The sequence below is a fragment of the Marmota flaviventris genome, chromosome 6 (assembly GCF_047511675.1).
Source record: "Marmota flaviventris isolate mMarFla1 chromosome 6, mMarFla1.hap1, whole genome shotgun sequence".
Taxonomy (NCBI): Eukaryota; Metazoa; Chordata; class Mammalia; order Rodentia; family Sciuridae; genus Marmota; species Marmota flaviventris.
The window spans coordinates 2,271,099-2,290,804 of NC_092503.1; the positions used below are offsets into that span (position 1 = coordinate 2,271,099).

General features: G+C 54.0%; 1 protein-coding gene across 1 annotated transcript; it reads left to right on the forward strand.

Annotated features, from left to right (window-relative positions):
- The first annotated feature begins 84 nt into the window (after positions 1-84).
- On the forward strand, positions 85-19,617 carry Rnaset2 (ribonuclease T2). Its single transcript, XM_027939499.2, has 9 exons — positions 85-251; positions 4,031-4,091; positions 5,771-5,823; positions 7,165-7,222; positions 8,885-8,955; positions 12,503-12,616; positions 15,755-15,800; positions 18,067-18,141; positions 18,987-19,617. The coding sequence occupies exons 1-9, from the start codon at positions 169-171 to the stop codon at positions 19,185-19,187; spliced, it is 762 nt and encodes a 253-aa protein (XP_027795300.2). The 5' UTR covers positions 85-168; the 3' UTR covers positions 19,188-19,617.
- The last annotated feature ends 89 nt before the right edge of the window (positions 19,618-19,706 follow it).

Here is a 19,706-nt window from a genome sequence, read left to right on the forward strand (position 1 = left end):
CGGGTAGCTAGGCGTGGGCGTGGCGTCCGGGGAGGTGGGCGTGGCCAGGGCGCCCAGGTCCGCCCGGGGCGGGGCGGAAGCGCACTGGTCCCGGGCCGCTGGCGGGGGTCGCGGAGCTGTGCGGAGCCCGGGCGCGGTCGCGGAGAGCCGTCGGGAGGCCCCGAGGACATGGCGTCCCAGGCTGTGCGCTGCGCGCTCCTGGGCTGGGGCCTGGCGCTGTGCTGCCTGTGGGGCGCGGGCGCGGGGTGGAGGTGAGTGCGCGGGCCGGGAGTGCGGGCCGGTGCCGGGCCGCCCCGCGCCTCCTTCCGCTTTCTGTTCTGGGGCCCGCTCGGCCGCCGGCCCTCGCGTCCCTTCCGTGGCTGCCGCCTGTCCAGCCGCTAGGGGAGCACCGGCCGTCGCGGCTAACCCCGATGATAACCGTGCAGCGGACACCAACATCGGAAGACCACATTCTAATCTTTTCCCTGGGGTTTGGGTGAGGGTCCCGCTGATAGCATTTCATAGTTGCACAGTGGGGGTGGAAAACGGGATTTTACCTTTCAATTAAGCATCATCGCTGTTTTAGAATAGACTTAAGAGACAACTTTGTAGTTCAGAGTCTCCAGAAAGAGTATTTTCTAAGAGCTACGTTTGCATACTTTCTCACTTGCCTTAAGGAAGTAGCCCGTGGGCAGCCTGAGTGCCACCTGCTAGTTGCTCTCCAGCGGTGTGCACCTGGAGCCCTGCTGCTCTGTCCTCACCTGCCCGCGGAGCTAGTATCAGGAGGGAGCATTAGGGTACAGGAAGGGCTTGGAACAATTCCTGATGGATGGAATTCAGGTGTGTTTGCTGGAAACCTTAATTTGCATTATGTGGCGCTCCCAGACTCTCACTTAACTCCTGCAACTGATGTAATTGTGCTGGTTTGGGAGAGCATGGAGTTAATGCAGACTCCAGGGGCATTTCCCAAGTACTAACTGGGCTTGAAAATGTGGGTCTTCTGTGCTAACCTGACTCTTCTCTTTAGCCTGTCTTTGTTTCTTCATGGATAGAGTAGGTAGGATGGGTCTTTAAGGCTCTTGCCTGGAAGATAGATGGGAGATTCTGCTACAAATGTTACATATGCTCCAAATCTTGCTGGGTTTATTGTAACATACTGACGTGGACTTCCTGGAAATTGCTTCACTTTGCAGCCTCAGGTTTTGGTAGCACCAGGGCCATGAAGGCCTGACCCCTAACACTTACCCCAGCTTGGTTCTCACACTGCAGTTCCTCTCTTTTTCTTTTATGCAGAGAGGGTGCATCATCAGTTCAGATTTCCACCATGATTGTGATTTACCTACTTACTCAACAGTACACGATTATTTACAGAAGCTTGTGAAACCAGAGTTTTGAGATAAAACTAGACTCTCTGCTTCACCAATTTCTTTCTAGGTTCTTGTCTGGCAAACTTGAAGACTAAAATCCATGGACAATAACCGAAGGGAAGAGTAGACAGAGTAGGATTTATTGAAGTGAGAAGAGGTAAAACTCACGCAGTGTGGGAGGAGACCTACAGCAGGGAAGTCCACTTTGGTGCTCTGGCTTCAGGACTTACCTGGTTGGGGGGTTATGAACACAGACTAAAATCTATGTCTAACAGGCATTGAAAAATCACCAAGGGCACTGGTTGTGTCTCTTAGCCTGGGTTTGTTTTTAAATAATTTTTTTTAAGTTGTCAATGGATGTTTATTTCTATGAGGTGCTGAGAATCAAACCCACACCTGCTAGGGAAGTGTTCTACCACTGAGCTACAATCCCAGCCCTTAGCCTGAGTTTTAATCCTTCCTGTAACAACCATTTGGTGCACTTCACCTTCTATTTTCCCACCTCTCTGGGACCAAGGAGTTGGCTGGAGTGTTCCCATAAATAGTCTTTTACATTTGAAAAACGCCGCCTCAGTTGGTGCTCGTTAATACTTTTACTGGTTAGCCTCTAAGTGTGGACTCTGCCTTTGACTAAGGCCTAAACTGGAGCCCATTGCCTGAGCATTTCTAACTGGATTCTTAACCCTACAGTGTTGCAGATTTTGTGCTTAGGAGGAATTATCCTTATCTGCCTGAGTGGTCTGTGGTGTGGTCTGTGGAAGGGTCACTACAATCTCCCCCTCTGGCTAACTTGGGTTTCTCTTCTCCACGTTATTTTGGGCCTGTGTTCCTCACACAGGTAACAGGTGGTTTGCTGAGGAATGGGACATATCCTGTCCACCTAGGCCAGTCAGAGCTGCCAGTGAATTGTTTACTGAAAAAGGAAGCATGTGGGGGTCGGCACCTGGGCCCAGTTTATAGAACTGGTCCCTTAACCTCATGTTCCCACCATTCACATCTGTCCACCCCCGTCACTGGTTGGAGCCGCTGATTTAGTTCACTCTGAGTCTTCGTAACTCTTGACTTGCCCTGAATTGACTGTCAGCCTGACTGCTGACCTTTTTCACTTATATGTTTGCCAGCTGCACTTCTACTTTGATCTCTTTGCATATTGAGCCTTGTAAATATGGTTAGAGGCTCATCATGGTCCGTTTTGTGTGCTGTAGTGAGATACCTGTGCCAGCTACTTAGGAAGCAAAGGCTTATTTTGCTGTCAGTTCTGGAGGGTCAAGGGCATGGCTCCAGCACCCACTCAGCTCCTGCCAGGACCACATGGCATGGCAGTGGGCACAGGGGCAGGAGGAAGGATCACGTGGCCAGAGGAGCTGAATGGGGCAGGCTCAGGCCCTGTCACAGCCCTCATCCCTTCCTAGGTGATCCACCTTTTAAAGGTCCTGCCACCTGGAGACCAGGTCCCAACACACCAGTTTGAGGGGACCAACCATGGCGGGCCTCCTGCTGAAGAGCTCGGACTGTGGGAACTGCAGCTGCACCACCCTCAGCAAAGTCAGGATTGGGTGGGCTTCTGTATTCAGGTGGGGGGAGTTTGGTGCACGTTCTAGAAGACACGCGAGAGGGCGTGTAACGGAACGTTTTGAGAAAAACTTTGCTTTGGTGGCAAAGGAGAAGCACAGGGGACTCCTGTCCTGGAGGCTGTGATTCTGCGGGTCAGAAGGAACTGGAGGCTTTGAAAGAGGTGGTTCAAGAGCTCCATTCCTGGTGTTCCCTGTTGGAGTGGTCATTCGCTTGTTGATTTGGGGGGATGGTCATTCCTTAGATCTTCCGGTGCCATCCCAAAGTCTGAATTATTTCATTCCTATGATGGGCGTGTGTCAAGGACAGATAACTCTGCCTAGGTCAGGCAAGAAAGGTAATGCTGTTCCCCCTGGGATTAGGGAGGAGCAGGGAGAGAGGAGAAAGAAACTTGTCCATTTTAAAAATAAGTCAGTGGCAGAGCAGCAAGGGCAGGATTCACAGCCTAAGTGGACCCCAGTGACAGGTGCAGTGCCCACACTGCATGACCTGGCGCAGCGTGTACACACGCTGTAGATAGCACCGTGACAGGCACTGCACAGTCCGTGCTCCAGGTGACATGCCTGGTGTGTGTGCACCAGCCAGGCTCCAGGAGACACACATGAGGTGCTGTGCGCTGGCATGCTCCAGGTTGCCACAGTGGCTCTGCAGTAGCACCCTGTGAGCACATGACAAACCTACAGAGCAGCCTGTGAATCTGAACCTGAGTGGCGTAGTGAGGGTAGCCTCCACTAGTTGTGTTTTGTTGTTACATGAATTACAAAAAGATCTGTTGGACTCACAAGTCGTCTGTAAGCGTTTCTGAACTGCTGGGGCAGCGGCGGGAGAAAGGTGCTTCAGGCTCAGTTGGGTCCCTGGGCAGGACCCTCCCTGGCTCACCCCTGCTCGTCCTCTTCTGCTTGTGTGTTCTTTGCCACGTGACGCTGTGTGCCACCACGCACAAGTTCTTAGAGTGCTTGTTGCCTTCTCTGTGGCTGGGGCACTCCAGGAGGTGGGGGCTTTGTTCCTGATGGCGCCCCTAGTCCCATGGGTACTTAGTGTTGAATGGATGAATTAATTTTTCTGTGACTTTAAAAATGTTACTGAAAAATAAGTATCTTGTGTTTTCACAGTGGTGCCCATGAGTGGAAGAAACTAATTCTGACCCAACACTGGCCCCCAACGGTGTGCAAGGTGAGTTTTCCTGGCCCTGGATCCAGGGGACCTGGAGAGTCAATTGGCTGCGTGGGAGCTGCCTTGGGTGCCACTGACCCGTTGACCTCCAGCCTCCTGCCTGCCCCAGGGTGCTGCTCAGCAGAGCTGTGCCTGCCAGCAGGACACTGCCAGAGGGCTGGGTGCTGGTGTCCCAGGGCGGCTGTGGAAGTCACAAGTGGAGTGGCTTAGAATCTCAGAAATGGGTTTGCTCGCAGTTCTGGAGCTGGAAGTTTAAGGTGGGGACATGGGTCGGGTTGGTTCCCTCCAGAGGGTTCTGAGGGAGAGTTTGTTCCAGGCTGTGTCCTAGCTTCTGGTAGGGCCGCAGTCCTTGGCGTCCTAGGCTCACGGGTGCATCGTCCCAGTGTGCCCCCTTCACGGGCATAGGGGGCTCTCTACCTCCTGAGTCTACCAGTGGCTGTGTTTAGGGCCCACCCTAATTAGATATGACCTCGCCTTATCTTGATCACCTCTGCCAAGACCTTACTTCTAAGTAAGGTCACAGGTAGAGCTACAGGACAGGGATGTGTCTTTGAGGGACATGGTTCAGGCTTGGGCTCATCTCCTCCTTTGGTGTCATTGGAAGCTGGAGACATGCCTCCCGTGGGCGGGAGGGAGCCGGAACTGTGCCTGCCCCTCTGCTGCTCTGAGTGGCACCAGCAGCGCCCTTCCCCCTCTGGCTTGACCTCTCTGTGTCTGCGGCTCTGTCTGCTTTGGGCCTGTGTCCCTTCAGGCGGTGTCGGTGTTCAGGCTCTTCCCGTTGGAGCTCACCAGCTGGGGCCCTGCTCCCGCAGTCCCTGCCTGGCCCGTCCTCCGGCTGGGCAGCTTAGGAAGCGCATCTTGTTGGTCATGGCTCAGTTACGGGAATCCATGGCATTGCCAAGCCAGCACTCACTTTGAGGACTGGGTCCTGGCCAGGCGGGTTTTACATTTGGAGGCCTCTCCATCACGCGCCATCCCACGCCTCACCCGCCGGGGCCTGCAGGCCTTCTCTGGGCTTCAGCTTCCTCAAGATTGCTTCCTGCTGTCCTCACCAGTGACGCGGAGCTCTCTCCTAGCACGTCCATGATTGCCTTGGACTGCTCCGGTCTCAGCCTTCCACTCCTGCATGGTGTCCCAGTCCCCTCCGGTGCTGTCTCTGTGGCCTAGGGTGGAACAGAGTCATGATGAGGGCGCAGGGCACAGGGTTCGGCCAGCTGGATCCTGGCCTGCTCTCCAGGCACTGAGCAATGGCTGACGACCTTGGCTTTCTTACCGAGATCAGGATAACCTCCTGTCTTCCCCTCCTTATGGGCTGGCTTCCGGTTTTCAATACTTATTACTTCACTAGTGTATTTATGCCTGGGAGGAAGCGTGAATGTTTGCTGCATGGGAGCTGCCTTGGGTGCCACTGGCCCACTGATAATGAGAAGAACAGAAATAGCGGTCTCGTAATGAGAAGAACAGAAATAGCGGTCTTGTTCTGTCCCTGAAGTCCCGGTTCTGAGGACTGGCCTGCAGCCTGATTTAGTTCCTTCCCTGCAGTGAGCTTGCCGTAGATCAGCACTGGATGTACCTGGCGTTGATAGCGTACCTGTGCCTTGCTGACATACAATGACAAAACTTGGGGTGCTGAATGAGCTTCACAGTGAACCAACCCTCTCCTGTGTCCTTCTCCCCAGGAAGCTGACAGCTGTCGGAACTCTCTGGACTATTGGACGATACACGGACTATGGCAAGCATCAGACGCTGTGGGGCAGTGAAGGGGCAGCAGCTGATTTGAGTTCCATCTCCTCGCGTCTTCACCGTGTTGCGTTTGATGTTTTTGTTAGGAGTTTATACAGTGGACCGGATCTTTATTTAAAATGTTTTCCGCCTTTCTAACATAACCCTAATTCCGTTGTTTAGTTCTGTTCGGGTAGACTATTAACTATCTATTTTAAATATGTGCTAAGGGGTTCTAGGTACATTGTGGGGCCCCCAGATTTTAATTTTATTTCAATATTTCTTTGGGCCCATAATAAGTGAATGTAAGAATAAATGAATAAGTGAGAGAGAGAGAGAGAATCCATGTTGTGCTCACTCCCAGGATCTGAGCTCTCCATTCTGGGTTTGCCTGCTTTCTGCTGGAGCTCTGTGTGCACTCCTGTCACGTTCGGTCCTGTGCATTCGCTTGTGCTGGACGGGGCCCCCTGGCCCATGGAGGACGGGCTGGTTTGCTCTTCCCCTCCTTCCTTGTTCTTAGTTACGGGGGTTAGTAGGAAACAAATTCGGTGGGACCTGGGCACCCATGTCTAGTTCTAGTTCTCTCCAACTCTCCAGGTCACAATAGGCCAGCCTCTGGGACCTTGGCCTCCCCTGGACTTTGCTAGGTGCCCTCTGATGTCCTCAGATGCCCTGTTGTGGCTGCTGCCTCTCTGAGCCTGGAATGAAAACCTACGGGGCTTTCCTCCCTCCTTCCAGCAGGCGAAAGGTGCAGGTTTCTGCAGCTCGTCATCCTGTGCTGTGCAGGGCTCCCAGGGGTCTTGAAGGTCAGCTCAGTGACCTCGTGGACAGGCTGCACTGGGCGTGTGCGTTGGTGTGACCAGAGTCAGACTTGTCCTGATAGAATACAACTCAGACGCAGGAGTGTGCGTGTGTCCCAACAGATCCAGCAAAGGGCGTCCTCGCTGGTCTTGTCATGGGCCAGGCCCTCTGTGAGCCTGCCGGTCATGTCACCTCGCTGAGTGCCATCACCCCCGTAGAGGGACACAGGCTGTTCTCAGGCTGTGTTTGGGCATGCCCATGCCCAGGTCAGACCCCCGAGAACCCTCTTGCTGGGTAGTTTACCCAGCTTCCTCTGCTAACAACCTGTTTTTGTTATTCCTGGGTGTTTTTACACTCTTTCCTCTTCAAAAGTAACTCGGACTGCGATAACGGGCATCTGGGCATTCTTTGTTAAATGACTCGTGTGGGTAAAGAGTTCCCAGAGGGAATTTCTCTTTCTCTTCGCTGCAGACTTTAACGTGTGTGTTGTGATGTCATTTCGAGCCAGGCTAATATTTCTTGTTTTGTGTCCTTTCGTTTGGATCTCAAGGCCTGACAAAGGAGAAGAATGCAATCGATCGTGGCACTTCAATGTAGACGAGATTAAGGTATTAACTTTTGATTATATTTCTGCTGTGGCAAAGCATTGAACAACATTAACTCTTCTTCCCAGGTGTACCTTCCAAGTCATGTTTCAGATTCCAGGTTGAGAGAGTATTCTGTAGGATGGAACCCTGGTGACGTTTTAGTAACTATCGGTACAGAAAACAACCTCATGGGTCTGAGCCGCTGCAGGAGCGAGCGTGGGAAGGTGCTCAGGCGGGCCAAGGCGGCCCTGGCGGCCCAGACCTGATGCTTCTCTCCAGGCCCTGGGCTCCTGGGTCAGGGCTGCAGGGGTTTCTGGTTGGCGCGGGATGTGGTGTGGTGACTCCAGACAGCTGTGACTCAGGGAGCAGCGTGCGCAGGGTACTACCTAGGCCGGCCATGCTGGCCATGGTGGGACTGGTTTCCAAGTATAGACCCTGAATGAGGGATGATGCCCAGTCCACTGCAGAACTCTGGGTAAGGATTAAGTCAGAGGGCTCAGTGTATGAGCGTTGGCAGCCGAAGAGCTCTTGGACACTGTCGTCCCTGTGGAGTGTAGAACCCTCCCTGACTCATGCATTCGTCCTTGCTTAGGGGAGCCGACGATTCTTCGGTGTAGTCGGGCACATGTCAGGTAACCGGGGTGGTGGGGGGGCAGGGCAGGCCACAGTGTGGACCGAGAGGAGCAGGGGAGGCCTGGAGTGGCCCCCGCGTCCAAAGGGCCTGTGAAGACGGTCAGTCAGGGAGGGGAGGTTGATGAAGAAGTGCCACAGGGCTCTCTGTTCAGGGTCTGCAAAAGGAAGGCCAGGATGCCTTCTGGACTGGGCCTGGGGCAGCTGGTGGGCACACTCTGCTCCCACGTGGCATCACGTCCACCTCGGCACTTGTCCCAAACCAAAGTGGCCTGGGGTGAGCCCTAAGTTACATTGTCACCCTGTGTCTTCTCCAGGGGGCTGGTGGTGGCTGAAGATTGAGTGGGGGGGCAGGTGAGGAGGGACTCTTTTTCTGTTTTGGCAGGGCACTTAACCACTGAGCCACGTCCCCAGTCCTTTTTATTTTTTTATTTTGAGAAAGGGTCTTGCTGAGTTGCCTAGGACCTTGCTAAGTGCTGAGGCTGGCTTTGGACTTGGGATCCTCCTGCCTCAGCCTCCCGAGCTGCTGGGATTACAGGCGTGGCCACGTGTCTGGCTGAGGGAGCTGTCTTGATGGTGGGCAGCTCTGAGAGAAGGGGAGGCAGAAGGGTGTGTTTAGAGGGCAGGAGGCCAGGTACTGGAGCACTGATGGGCACTGAGGGTGGCGTTGGAAATGGAGAAAGCAGTCACTCTCAGTTTGTTTATAGGCGTACGGAGCCTCTGTGAACAGGCCTCTTGCTCTTGTCGGCATGCACTGAGGTGCCTCCGTGTCTTTTCTGGCTTGGTGTCTTGCTTCGTTTAGTGCTGAGTGATAGTCCATGGTCTGGATGCACTTGTGTAGCCTTTCGCCCATCATGCGCTTGTACGATCGCTCAGATTTTAGTCCTACACATATCTTAGGAAACACTTTGCAGGACTACTTCACTCACCTGAGAGTTACACATAGCACAGGTTGAATGTCTGAAAACGTTAGTTCACCCACTTGCCTTCTGGACTTTGTGTTTGTCGGGTCTGGTGTAGACTGTTTTCACTTATTTTAAACATTATGTGTAGGACCTCGTGCCGGACATGAAGATATACTGGCCCGATGTCATTCACCCCTCTTCCAACCGCACCCAGTTCTGGTAAGTGGCAGCCATCCTGCCAGGCTGCTTCGTGCACTCTGAACGGAAGCTCTGTGGGCGACGTGGGGAGCAGGCGGGGCGGCGGGGGGCACCTGTCTTCTGGGGCTGGAAAGCAGGAACACCCTTGATATGGAGATGGCTCGTTACACCAGTTTTGGTGGCTTTCTCTGGCAGGGAAGAGGCGAGGGACAGCAGAATTGACCTTACAAAGGTGTTTCCTCTCCTGTGTGCTTTCATTCACTACTTCATTTAAGATTTTTCTCTACTAAAGATAAACTAAGTGAAGTACTTGCATGTCTTAATCCAAATTAGTCAGGAGTGAGTATTTCTTAGGGATATTGTGCTGTTCTCTTGAAATACATTTTAAAAAGAACACATACCTACAGATAATGACCTCACCCACGTCTGGGGAGTAGAGAAGGAGGGCTCCTTGCCTGAGGCCCGGTTCACAGCACCTACCCAGCACTCGGCCTCCCAGGCAGAGCTTCTGTGAGCTCTCACCTGTCACCCAGGAGTGGGCGCCCCAGGCAGAAGGGCTGCAGTCGGCTCAGGATAGCTTCTAAAGTCATTGCTTTATAAAAAGATAAAATTGACGTTCCTTTTATTTGCATTGTTTCAACTGAAGGTAGTTCTTTTTTCCCAACATGTTTCTCTAATATGACAACCTGTGATTCAGATTATAACTAATCTTTCCCAGAAAGATTCATCAGCCTAGAAATATTTTTATGTACGATTTTCAGGGAAAGAAGAAAAGCTGAGTTTAGCAAAAGGCTTTTTGTAATGATGGAGGGAAAGAGAGAACCCCCCTGGCCGACCGGTCAGCCTGTCCTTCATGGAGCCACTCCCACTGAGAGTTTGGTTGCTGACTAGCTCAGGCCTCAGCACTTGTTCTGTAGCCTACATTCTAGGAAATGGCTTCAGAACAGGTCATCACCATCGTGAGTTGAAGCAGGGAGCAGGAGAAACCTCTGCAGGTACTTCAGTGTGTTTCAAGTGATGAACCTGGTCACTGTGCCGGTGAGTGTTCAAGTACTGGAGAGAGTCGGCCTAAAAAGAGGACAGGTGGACTCTGGCTCATGGTTTTGGAGGTTTTGGTCCATGGTTGCTTGGCCCAGTGGCTTTGGGCCTTTGGTGGCCTACATAGTACCTCACGGCAGGAGCGCTTGGCAGAGGAGGCTGCTGCTCATGTCAGCTGGGAAACAGGAAGGCGGGGGTCCCAGTTTCCCCTCAGAGGCACACCCTGGTGACTGTTCCTCCCGCTAGGCCCACCTCTTTGTAAGTTCCCACCACCTCCCGGTGGCCCGCAGGCTGGGGGTGACCAAGCCTGTAATACTGGGCTGTGGGGACGTTTCAGATCCAAGCTGCGGCAGTGACTCGGTCGGCAAAACCCGGCTCTGCAGTGGGGCCCTGTGTCCTGATAGAGGCAGCCAGATTTCAGTCAGATCAAAAATAAACCAGCAAACAGAGAAAGACGGCCTCTGTGAACTGGTCCTGCTGCTTAGGGCAGCATGGGCAGGGTACGTGGCCGCCTCAGTGCTCTGGCACAGGCAGGTGATTACCGTCCTTCTGCAAGCTGAACGGCGGATCACCGCTCAGCCTCTGTTCCAAACAGAGGGCAGCCATGCCCCTGGTCAGCGTTCCCACTGTTGAGAGCCCCTCGCACACCCGAGGGGAAGGGGTGCTCCTGTCTGCCTCCCGAGGCCTCACTCTCCCTGGAAGCGTCCGGGGAGGGAGGCTCCCGCAGAGAACGTGGTGAACCCCACCCAACCCAGCGTGCGTAGGAGGGCGTCTTGGCATTTATTGCTTGGGGTTTAGGATAGTTCCTAAGATCAGCCACCATGAAGAGCATGTGTAACAGCCCTCTACAGAGTAAGGGCTTCTGTTCTGTTTTCTGATTCTTGTAAGGAAACGAATGAGATTTAGGTCACACCCAGCTTCGCCATGCAGCCTCCCGGGGGGCTGTGTCAGCCTGAGGGGCACCTGAGGGGTATGTGCCTCTCAGCGCTGACCGGAAGGTGTTGGTGGAGGGTGACCCCTAGGACCTCTAGGCCCTGCTCTGCCCTTGGTGGGCCAGCCAAGGCATGTCCAAGGAGAGGGCAGCACCCAAGACACCTGGGATTAGTAACCAACCCTGTCGATGGTAAATGAAAGACTGTCCAGGTCTAAATGATGTGAGTAAATATTTTGAGCTACATTAATATCAATGTTTTAATATATTCCTACCTCTAAGGTCTATTGAGTCAAGCTTGCTCTGAAGGTAATAGTGGTTGACTGTTTTACGTTAATAGTCAGTGTTACTGTGCGCTGAGCACGGTTTTTGCTTCTCTGCTCCCCACAGCACCCCTGTGGGACAGGCCACAGGTCATTCCATCACTCTGGTTTCACTGCAGTTACCGTTCAGCCTCCCCTTGCTGGACCGTGGAATATAGAAAGTGCAGATAGTTTGCCTGGAAACTTCTGGATGAAGAAGGCTAGTTATTCACCTGTGTCCACCCTTCCTGTGTTCAACCTCCCTACTTTTCTCAGGTCCAAGAAGCTCGTCACCGCTATCAATCACAGTTCTTTAAAACTCCTACTGTAGGTGAACTTCGCCACGAATTAATGCACAGATTGTACTTTCGAAGGACTCATGTTAAGTGCTCTGTAAGTGGTGGCATAAATGTTATTTCTTAAAGCTTAACGAGTTAATCCCTGATAGACCTGGGGACCTGACACCCCTGTGTCTTTCCGTGCTAACCATGGTTGTATCTGAATTGTCGAGTTGTCAGCCGTCCCGAAGGTGGGTGCACGTTCTGTTCAGCGTTTGATTGGATGGCAGTGTGGCGTGAAGGGCCCTGACCTGGGCATCGAGGTGGTTCAAGGGCAGGCTCTGGGACAGCCTGGTCCTGTGACCTTCAGCAGGAGACCTAGCCCCTCAGATGCGCAGCTCCCGTTGCTAAATGGGCAGTAGTGCTCTGCCCGCAGTGTTGTGACAGCCAAGCGGAGAGCGGGAGCCGGCGGGTAGACTACGGTAGAACCTGAAGAGCTGGCAACAGCCACGTTTTTCGGGAACACAAACTGCTGCTCGTCTTCGGCTTGGTCAGGCCCCTTGGCTGTGTGTGGTCGTCTCCTGTGGAAGGGCTGCACCCACTGTAATGGTCAGTGGTGGCCGAGAGGGGCCTGGCGGAGCCATCCTGGGTGATGGATCTCGTGCCTTTCTCGGCCTCCTGCGTAGGAGCAGGCTGTGCTGCCGTGGAGCTGCCCGGTCTGTTGCAGCAGACTGCCCGCAGCCGGGTGGGCGTCGGACAGTGGTGTTTCTTTATCTCACGTGGAGTGTTCTGCTGAGCAAGCCGATTGCTGGGGTGAGCTGCTGGGTGGTAGGAGGCAGAGGCACAGGGAGGCACCTGGGGCACGGGCCTGTTCCTGGAGCCTTGTCCCAAGCGCAGGTGAAGTAGGTGCTGATGCTGCGGATGCTGTTTGCCTTCCCGTTGGTGGGGGTGTCCATTGGTGAGGGTGGTGGCGTGGCCCAGGTGCTGGGGCGTGTCTGAACCCTGCTCTGAACCCCCAGGAAGCATGAGTGGGAGAAGCACGGCACCTGCGCTGCCCAGCTGGACGCCCTCAACTCGGAGAGGAAGTACTTTGGGAAGAGCCTGGCTCTGTACAAGCAGGTGGACCTCAACAGGTGGGTGTGTCCTCTACAGGCTCCCAGCCTGGGCCCAGGGCAGGGGTGAGTGTGGACGGTGATCTGCCGGCAGCCTCTATCGCCCCTGAGTCTCACAGGCAGTGGCTCAGGCTGCGGCTGCCTCCCTGGGCGCTGACCCGCTGTGGAGTGGCCGGTTGGCCCAGTGGGGGGTGGCGAGGCTGCAGAGCTGCTGCCCTGCCCTCTGAACAGCCACTTCTCTAGTGCCCAGTGAGTCTGCAGCCTGTGGGACTGGAGCAGGCAGGAGTAGCGGGCCAGAGTCCTTGAGCCCTAGAAGTACCCCAAGCCCGCGGACCTGCCTCTGCCTGCCCTCGCCTCATCCCTGGAGTCAGGGAGTGGGCTATCACAGGGAACTTGTGAGGAGGTGTGTCCTGCAAGGGCCAAGTCAGTCCACTCATTGCCAGTCTGGTCACTGAGAGGGCTCAGGGCCAGCCCTGCCCCTCCATCTAGACACGTATTTACTGTTCCTTATTGTGAGTGATCATGATAAGCCAGGGACAAGTTTTGAAAAGTGACAGGACAGCGAGGGCGTGTCCGCACGGGAGCCCGGCCTGCAGAGGGCTGAGTGTGCTGCCCCCTGCTCCAACTCATCCCAAGTGGTGGAGGGCTGGGGCCTCCTGGGTGGGATCACTGCCCTTATCCAAGACCCCAGGGAACTCCCCCTTGTGAGGACAGCAAGCGGCACAGGCCACGAGGAATGAGCTGGCATCAGGCACCAGATCTAGCTGCACCCGTCTCTGGTTTCCTGGCCTCCAGACTGGAGACACGTGCCTGCTGACTTAAAGAAGGGAAAGAGGAGATTACGCAGTGTCTGCGTCCGGGAGGTTTTCCTTCAGACGAGACGCGTCCCAGGACCCTTCACTCCTCAGCCATGTCCTAGGTGCTCAAAGGGGATCTGTTTAGAAGATGAATAAGCTCCCCTGGTTCTGTGGTCACCTGCCCTGCCTCCTCGGAGCCTGAAGGCCTCACCGTCTCACACAGACAGTTTCCTGCGTCTTTGGGATCAAAAACAGGGAAATTCGAATCGATGGGCCAGACCCAGGACAGGAGGAGAGACGGAGGCTTGTCGAAGAGCACGCAGTGGAGGAGTTGGAAGCCGCCAGCTGCCAGAGCACAGGGCTTTAAGTGTGTGCTGGCCCCGAAGTGTGGTTGTCTGCCTCCTGGGGTCACCTTCCACGTCTCAGGGTGGATGGCTGGGTGGCCTCACGGTCTTAAAATCTGCAGTGTCCAGTGCACTCCCTAGGAGGTGCCCGGCCGGCAGAATGTCACAGTTTAGCTGTGGACTTTGTCCATTTGGCCTGTAGCTTCTTCTAGAGGGAGCAGTGTTCTTTTAGTAAGAACAGGACCCGTGGAGGGGCCTCTGCAGACAGAGAAAGATGCATCTGCACACGACCCAGGTCCCACCACGGTGTGAGCTGAGGCTGGCTCCGCACCCAGGGCTTTATTCATCCAAACAGAAAAAGGAGAATAAGTAGATATTTGTCGAGTTTTTAAGTAAGGCATCTAAACAATCAAGTGGTGTCTTTTTGCAGCTTCTGAAATGTGGTAGCTTTCTGCATGTTCACATTTGCAGAAGCATAGCCCTGGAGTTTCTGGGGTAACTGGGAGGCCAGAGCTGCTGGCCCCATGCTGGGGCAGGCCTGCTGAGGGGACGCGTACTGGGACTGCACTGCTTTTACAGAGAATCAGTTATAGAAGAATTACATGCTTTCCAGTTTCTCCAAGGAAAATACAAAATTTATAGCATTCATAAAATTAAGAGGTTGAAATCCAAAACAAGAACTCTTACTTTTTCTTTTTTTTAATAAACCATTGCAAATTATCTTTTTGTTATAGGATGTAAACAAGTTATCAGGAACTGTAGGCAGGTATCTTTGTTTTGTTTTGTTTTGAACTTGGGGGCACTTAATCACTGACCACATCGCCTGCCCTTTTTATGTTTTGTTGTGTGACAGGGTCTTGCTAAGTTGCTGAGGCTGGCCTTGAACTCCCCATCCTCTTGCCTCAGTGTCCCCCTGCCTCAGCCTCCTGAGCCTTTGGGATTATAGGCATGACCACTGTGCCCGGCCCTATAGACAGTTTTTGATTCACTGTAACATGAGGGCGGCAGATGTGAGGCTGCAGAGCACCTGTGGGGGCCACATGAGCACCTACAGGTGAAGACCTGGGGTGGACGCCCCACTGACCTTGCGCACCGTGTAGGTGGGCTAGGTGCCCTGTTGCCTGTCCTTCTCTCATTGCCTTTTTTCCGGGGTCACCTGTGTCAGAAGGCACTGCCCAGTGGAAATAGAACCTGAGCCACAGAATTCACTGTCTCTCCCATGACCCCTTTAAAGTAGAAGAACAGGTAAAGCTAATTGCAATCATGTATTTTACTTAACTCAGTTTATCTAAGGTATTATCATTGCAACTCACAGTAAGTATTTTTAAAATCCAAGATATTTCATGCTTTCTCTTGTCGAGGGGATGCAGAAGGCACAGGGCAGGCCGTGGAATGTTTCTGTGGGCTGGGGCATTTCTAGGGCTTGGAGGACCCTTGCTTGCCACCATTTCCTGCTGGTCCTGGGAGCATTACAGCTGGCTGAGGACAAGTCAGTCCCCACGGAGTGCTTGGGAGGGGCCTCTGGGACTTGGCACTCTACCTCCACAGCTTAGTCCGTTGGGTGGCTCCCTGGTGGGCTCTCTGAGGCCATGTGTCAGGACGTGATTCAAGGCTGACAGGCGTGTGACATATTTAAAGACTTGGCCAGGTGTAGCTTTCTGGGATAAGCCAGGATTCCAGAAGTCAGCCACTAACCATCTTTAGAACAGGTGCCTCCTGGGAGGCTGTGGAGTGGACGATGGGAAGGCCCAGGAGTGGACGATGGGGAGGCCCAGGAGCGGGCAGTGCTGTGGAGCCCTTGCATGGCTTCCGGAAGGTGCAGATGGAAAGCACCTGTACTGAGGGTGAGAGGGGCGGGGCAGCACCTCGGCAGCTGTCCCTGCAGCAGATGTAGTGCCCAGGGTCACAGATAAAGCACCTTCCTGTGTGAGTGTCTTGATTCTCTCTATGAAATAAGCTTCAGAAGGCCAAAGAAACAAGCCTGCTTTCTACAGCTCACTGTGTCTCCTTAATTCCAGCATGCTCCTGAAGTTTGGGATCAAACCCTCTGTCAATTACTACCACGTGAGTATGGCCTTCCGTCTGACCTCATGTGCACCTGCCCGGGACACCTGCGTGTTGCTCCACCCCTGAGCCACAGTTGGGCTTTAGAGTGACCTAACATGACCTTCTCCTGTTCATGCTCTAACTAGCTTCCCCGTGGTGTTCTTCCTGTTTGCACACTGAGTGTGACAAAGGCTACCTAGACCAATGGTTGGGACGCTTTTGTGGCCTGTGCTCACAAGCAGTGTGCTCCACAGTCTGTGGGGCAGGTGGAATTTGAGACTGAAAAAGGGACATCCATTTTTATAATACGTTATGTTTGAGAAAAAAGCATTTTTTTTTGATAGAACTATGTGATGTAGAAATGGAAGCCTGGCCAGGTCTGATTGCCTGAAAAGGAAGGAAAGCTCTTGGTTCTGGGCTGAGAGTTCTATTGGCCTGCGGCCGCATGCGCTCTGCTAGGAATGCTGTGGTCTACGACGGAGCAGAGTGGCTCAGCTTCGTGGCAGCTGCAGCAGAGACAGACATGTCCCCTGCAGAACCTAAGGTGCTACCTCCGTCTTAGTGGCTTGCAGGCTCTTGCTTTAGGGCAGTGCTCAGATTCTTAGGTAGCCGGTGTGCTTATCAGGGTGTGGACGTTACACAGGGTGAGAGTGACTGTTCAGCAGTCTGACAGCTTGGGCCAGGGCTGGACCCTGAGCGGCTGTTTTGGCCTCCGAGGAGCCAGCAGCTTAGCTGCTGCTGTCCGTGGTGTCTGCCGGACTGGAGATGTTTCCCCAGTTCTCCTCTGGTCCTCCCTTTATGGAGCCCTAGGCTTGAGGAGGGTGCAGCTGCTGCACCTTGAAGACCTCTCTGCCCAGGCAGCCGCATGGCCCACTCGGTCCTGCTTTGGCCTCACGTTCCCGTAGACAAGGGTGGTGGGTTTTAGGTTTTGGGGCAGAACTTGGGGTTCAAAGACCCATCTGAGTGGTGGGAGCAGCCATGTGCTGAGCCTGTGAGCTCTGGGCGCTCTCTGAGGTGCAGGAAATCTGCGGTGGTGACCCAGGGGTCCCTGCTGTGAGAGTGAGTCCAGTTGGCAGGCTTCCTGCTCTGTGTCCAGCATGCAGCTGGACACACACCTGTTGAGCCCTGAGAGAGCCCCTGAGCAGAGGCTGCCTAGGAAAGGTGTTTTTTAGTTGTAGATGGACACGGTATCTTTATTTTTATGTGGTGTTGAGGATTAAACCTGGTGCCTCACAGGTGCAAGGCAAGTGCTCTGCCACTGAGCCACAATCCCAGCTCCAAAAGGTATTGCTGAAACCAAGGCACAGCATTTGTGGGCACTGGAGGAGTGTCCCAAGTGGGAGGGCCAAGGGTGATGCTGAGGGACAGCAGGTGCCACCGCAGGGACTCAGGAGCAAGTGCACCAGGAGGGCTGCAGATCTGGGAGCCATGTCTCTCTGCTGCTCAGCTGCCTAGAGCTGGGGGGATCCAGAGAGGCGCCCTCCTGGGAGGAGTGGGGGCCTAGGCCTCTGGGACGCAGCAAGGGGCTGGGTGACTGGATCCAGCCTGAGCAGTTTGAACTTAAGGTCTCTGAAAGATCCAGGAGGAGAGCGGACAGGGAGGGAGCCGGTGGGCTGGGAGAGAAGGCATCCAACACCAACAGGGGAAGGGGTGGGGAGAGCAGGGCGGCAGGGAGGGGCTTTGCACAGTGTTGGGACAGGATGAGGGTCGGAAGCATCCACCGCAGAGGCAGAGCACGGAGGGCTGCAGATGGCCCCGGGAGGTGTGAGTCCCCAGGGTCATTACAGGAGAGGGGTGGGGGGTGGGGAATCCCCAGTGGGGCAGGGCTGGGGGGTCAGAGGCATGTAGCTGAGGGTCGAGAGGGGGGTGCTCTGAGCCAGCGCCTGTCTTCGTAGGAGGTGGTTACTGTGTGGTGTGGGGAGAGGCTTGCAGAGTGGGCGGGCTGGAAAGGCCTGAGGCTGCAGGGCAGGGGCAGGAGCTGGCTTCAAGGGGGCTGCGGTCTGGGCGTTTGAGGGGGGTGGAGAGGTGAGGCTGGGCTGGGCACAAAGGGCGGTGGGAAGGGAGTCAGCTTGCAGTAGAGAGGACTGGTGGATGAGCCCAGTCCACCATGTCCTCTCCTCAGGGAGGGGGGGGGGCGGTCATTGTCACATCTCTCAGAGCTGAGCCAGGAGCTCTCTCGGAGGAGGAGGCCTGACGCTGCGGTTGCTTTCAGTGCATCACACTCTGTACTCTGTGACCTTTCCTGTTGGGGCGTCATTTCTAATACACCTTTATTTACCATCAGATTGCAGATTTTAAAGATGCCCTCACCAGAGTCTATGGAGTGGTACCCAAGATCCAGTGCCTTCCACCACAGCAGGTCAGGCGTGCCGTGCTCTCTCATCCTGGCTGTCCTTATCGAGAAGACAAGGTCACTTTCCTGGCAGCTCTGTCTGCACCACAGAGTTCCCAGGGGTGAAGCCGCATTTGTGCATGTGTGTCTGTACATGTGCTGACACATGCTACGTGTGTGTGCATACGACAGGCGCGTGCTGTGGACACTAGTGCAGGTGCACACGTGTGTGTGTGTGTGGGGGGGGGTGTTGTGTGTGCGTGCACTGCAGTGTGTTTTGGAATAACCGTGTTTCTTCAGTGCCGTGCTAGAATAGGCTTTGTCCTCTTGCCACTTGCCCTGAGGCGACATAGCTGGTCTACAGGGACGGGTGGAGTGTGGAGAAGGAAGTGGGGATTTTAGTAACTTGAACATTTCTAAGTTAGAGAGTTTCTAAGTTTCTGTGTTGCTACTCTTAATTATTTAAACTGCAGTTTTCTGTCAGATTTATAGACCAAATTGTAGTTTCTTTCTTCAGCCGAAAAACATACGGGTTCTTTTAGCAAGAGGGTAGTACGTACTATGAAGTCGTGGTTCTCTCGGGTTCTCGGTGTGGATGTGGCGTGTGCACTTGGTCCGCCTGCATCCAGGTCCCTTCCAAGCTAAGAGCGCCTTCCTTCCCGGGGGCTGCCAGGCTGGTGGGGCGTGAGGCTCAGCGGAGGAGCTGTGCTTCTGTGAGTCTCCTGTGCCTACCAGCCTTCCTCTGCTGCCGGGCTTTGCTCCTAGTCTGGCGCCTGCTTGGTTCGCAAGGCGTTTCTAAAGCTTCGGGATCCTGAAGCTGTGAAGATGATCCGAGATCTGAATGCTGAAGCGTCTGTCATCTTTGTTTTTAGGATGAGCAGGTGCAAACCATTGGTCAGATAGAGCTGTGCTTCACCAAGGAGGACTTGCATTTGCGAAATTGCACCGAGCCAGGGGAGCAGCTGTCCCCCAAGCAGGAAGCATGGCTGGCCGAGGGGGCTGCGGCACAGGGGATGGCCGTCTGTGAAGATGGCCCAGTCTTCTACCCACCTCCAGCAAAGACCCAGCGTTGATCCCCAAATTTGGAAATATTCTGTTTTATAAAAAAAGAGATTCACAAATCACTGCTTTTTAAACATGATTCCAAAGCCTTTTAAAGTGTTCTCTGCTTTTTCCTCCCGTGTCTGTGAAGTGACTTTGACCCTGCCTGGTCACCTGCGCTCTGGGCTCCTCTTCTGTGGACTTATATCTACAGACGAGGTTGTACTGGGCCTTGTTCCCATCAGAAGGGAATCGGACTCAATCCACTGATGCGTGATTAGAAACGTCAGTGTAGCTGAGCAGTGCCCCATCCTTAGGTTGTAAGTTCTAGAACTCTGAGACTCCCAGGGTTCCTTGGAGGTGTTCTGCTCTGCATCAGGATCTTGGCCTCGGCCTTGAGGGTAGAGGTGCTCTGTGGAGGGTCTCTTCCTGGTGTGCTTGATTAAACTGCCTTCTGCCATATGTTCTCCTGGGTCTGTTTTAATATTTTTTCCATTTTTTTTATTTTATAATTTTTGTCTGTTCTTATTAGTTACCCGTGACAGTAGAAT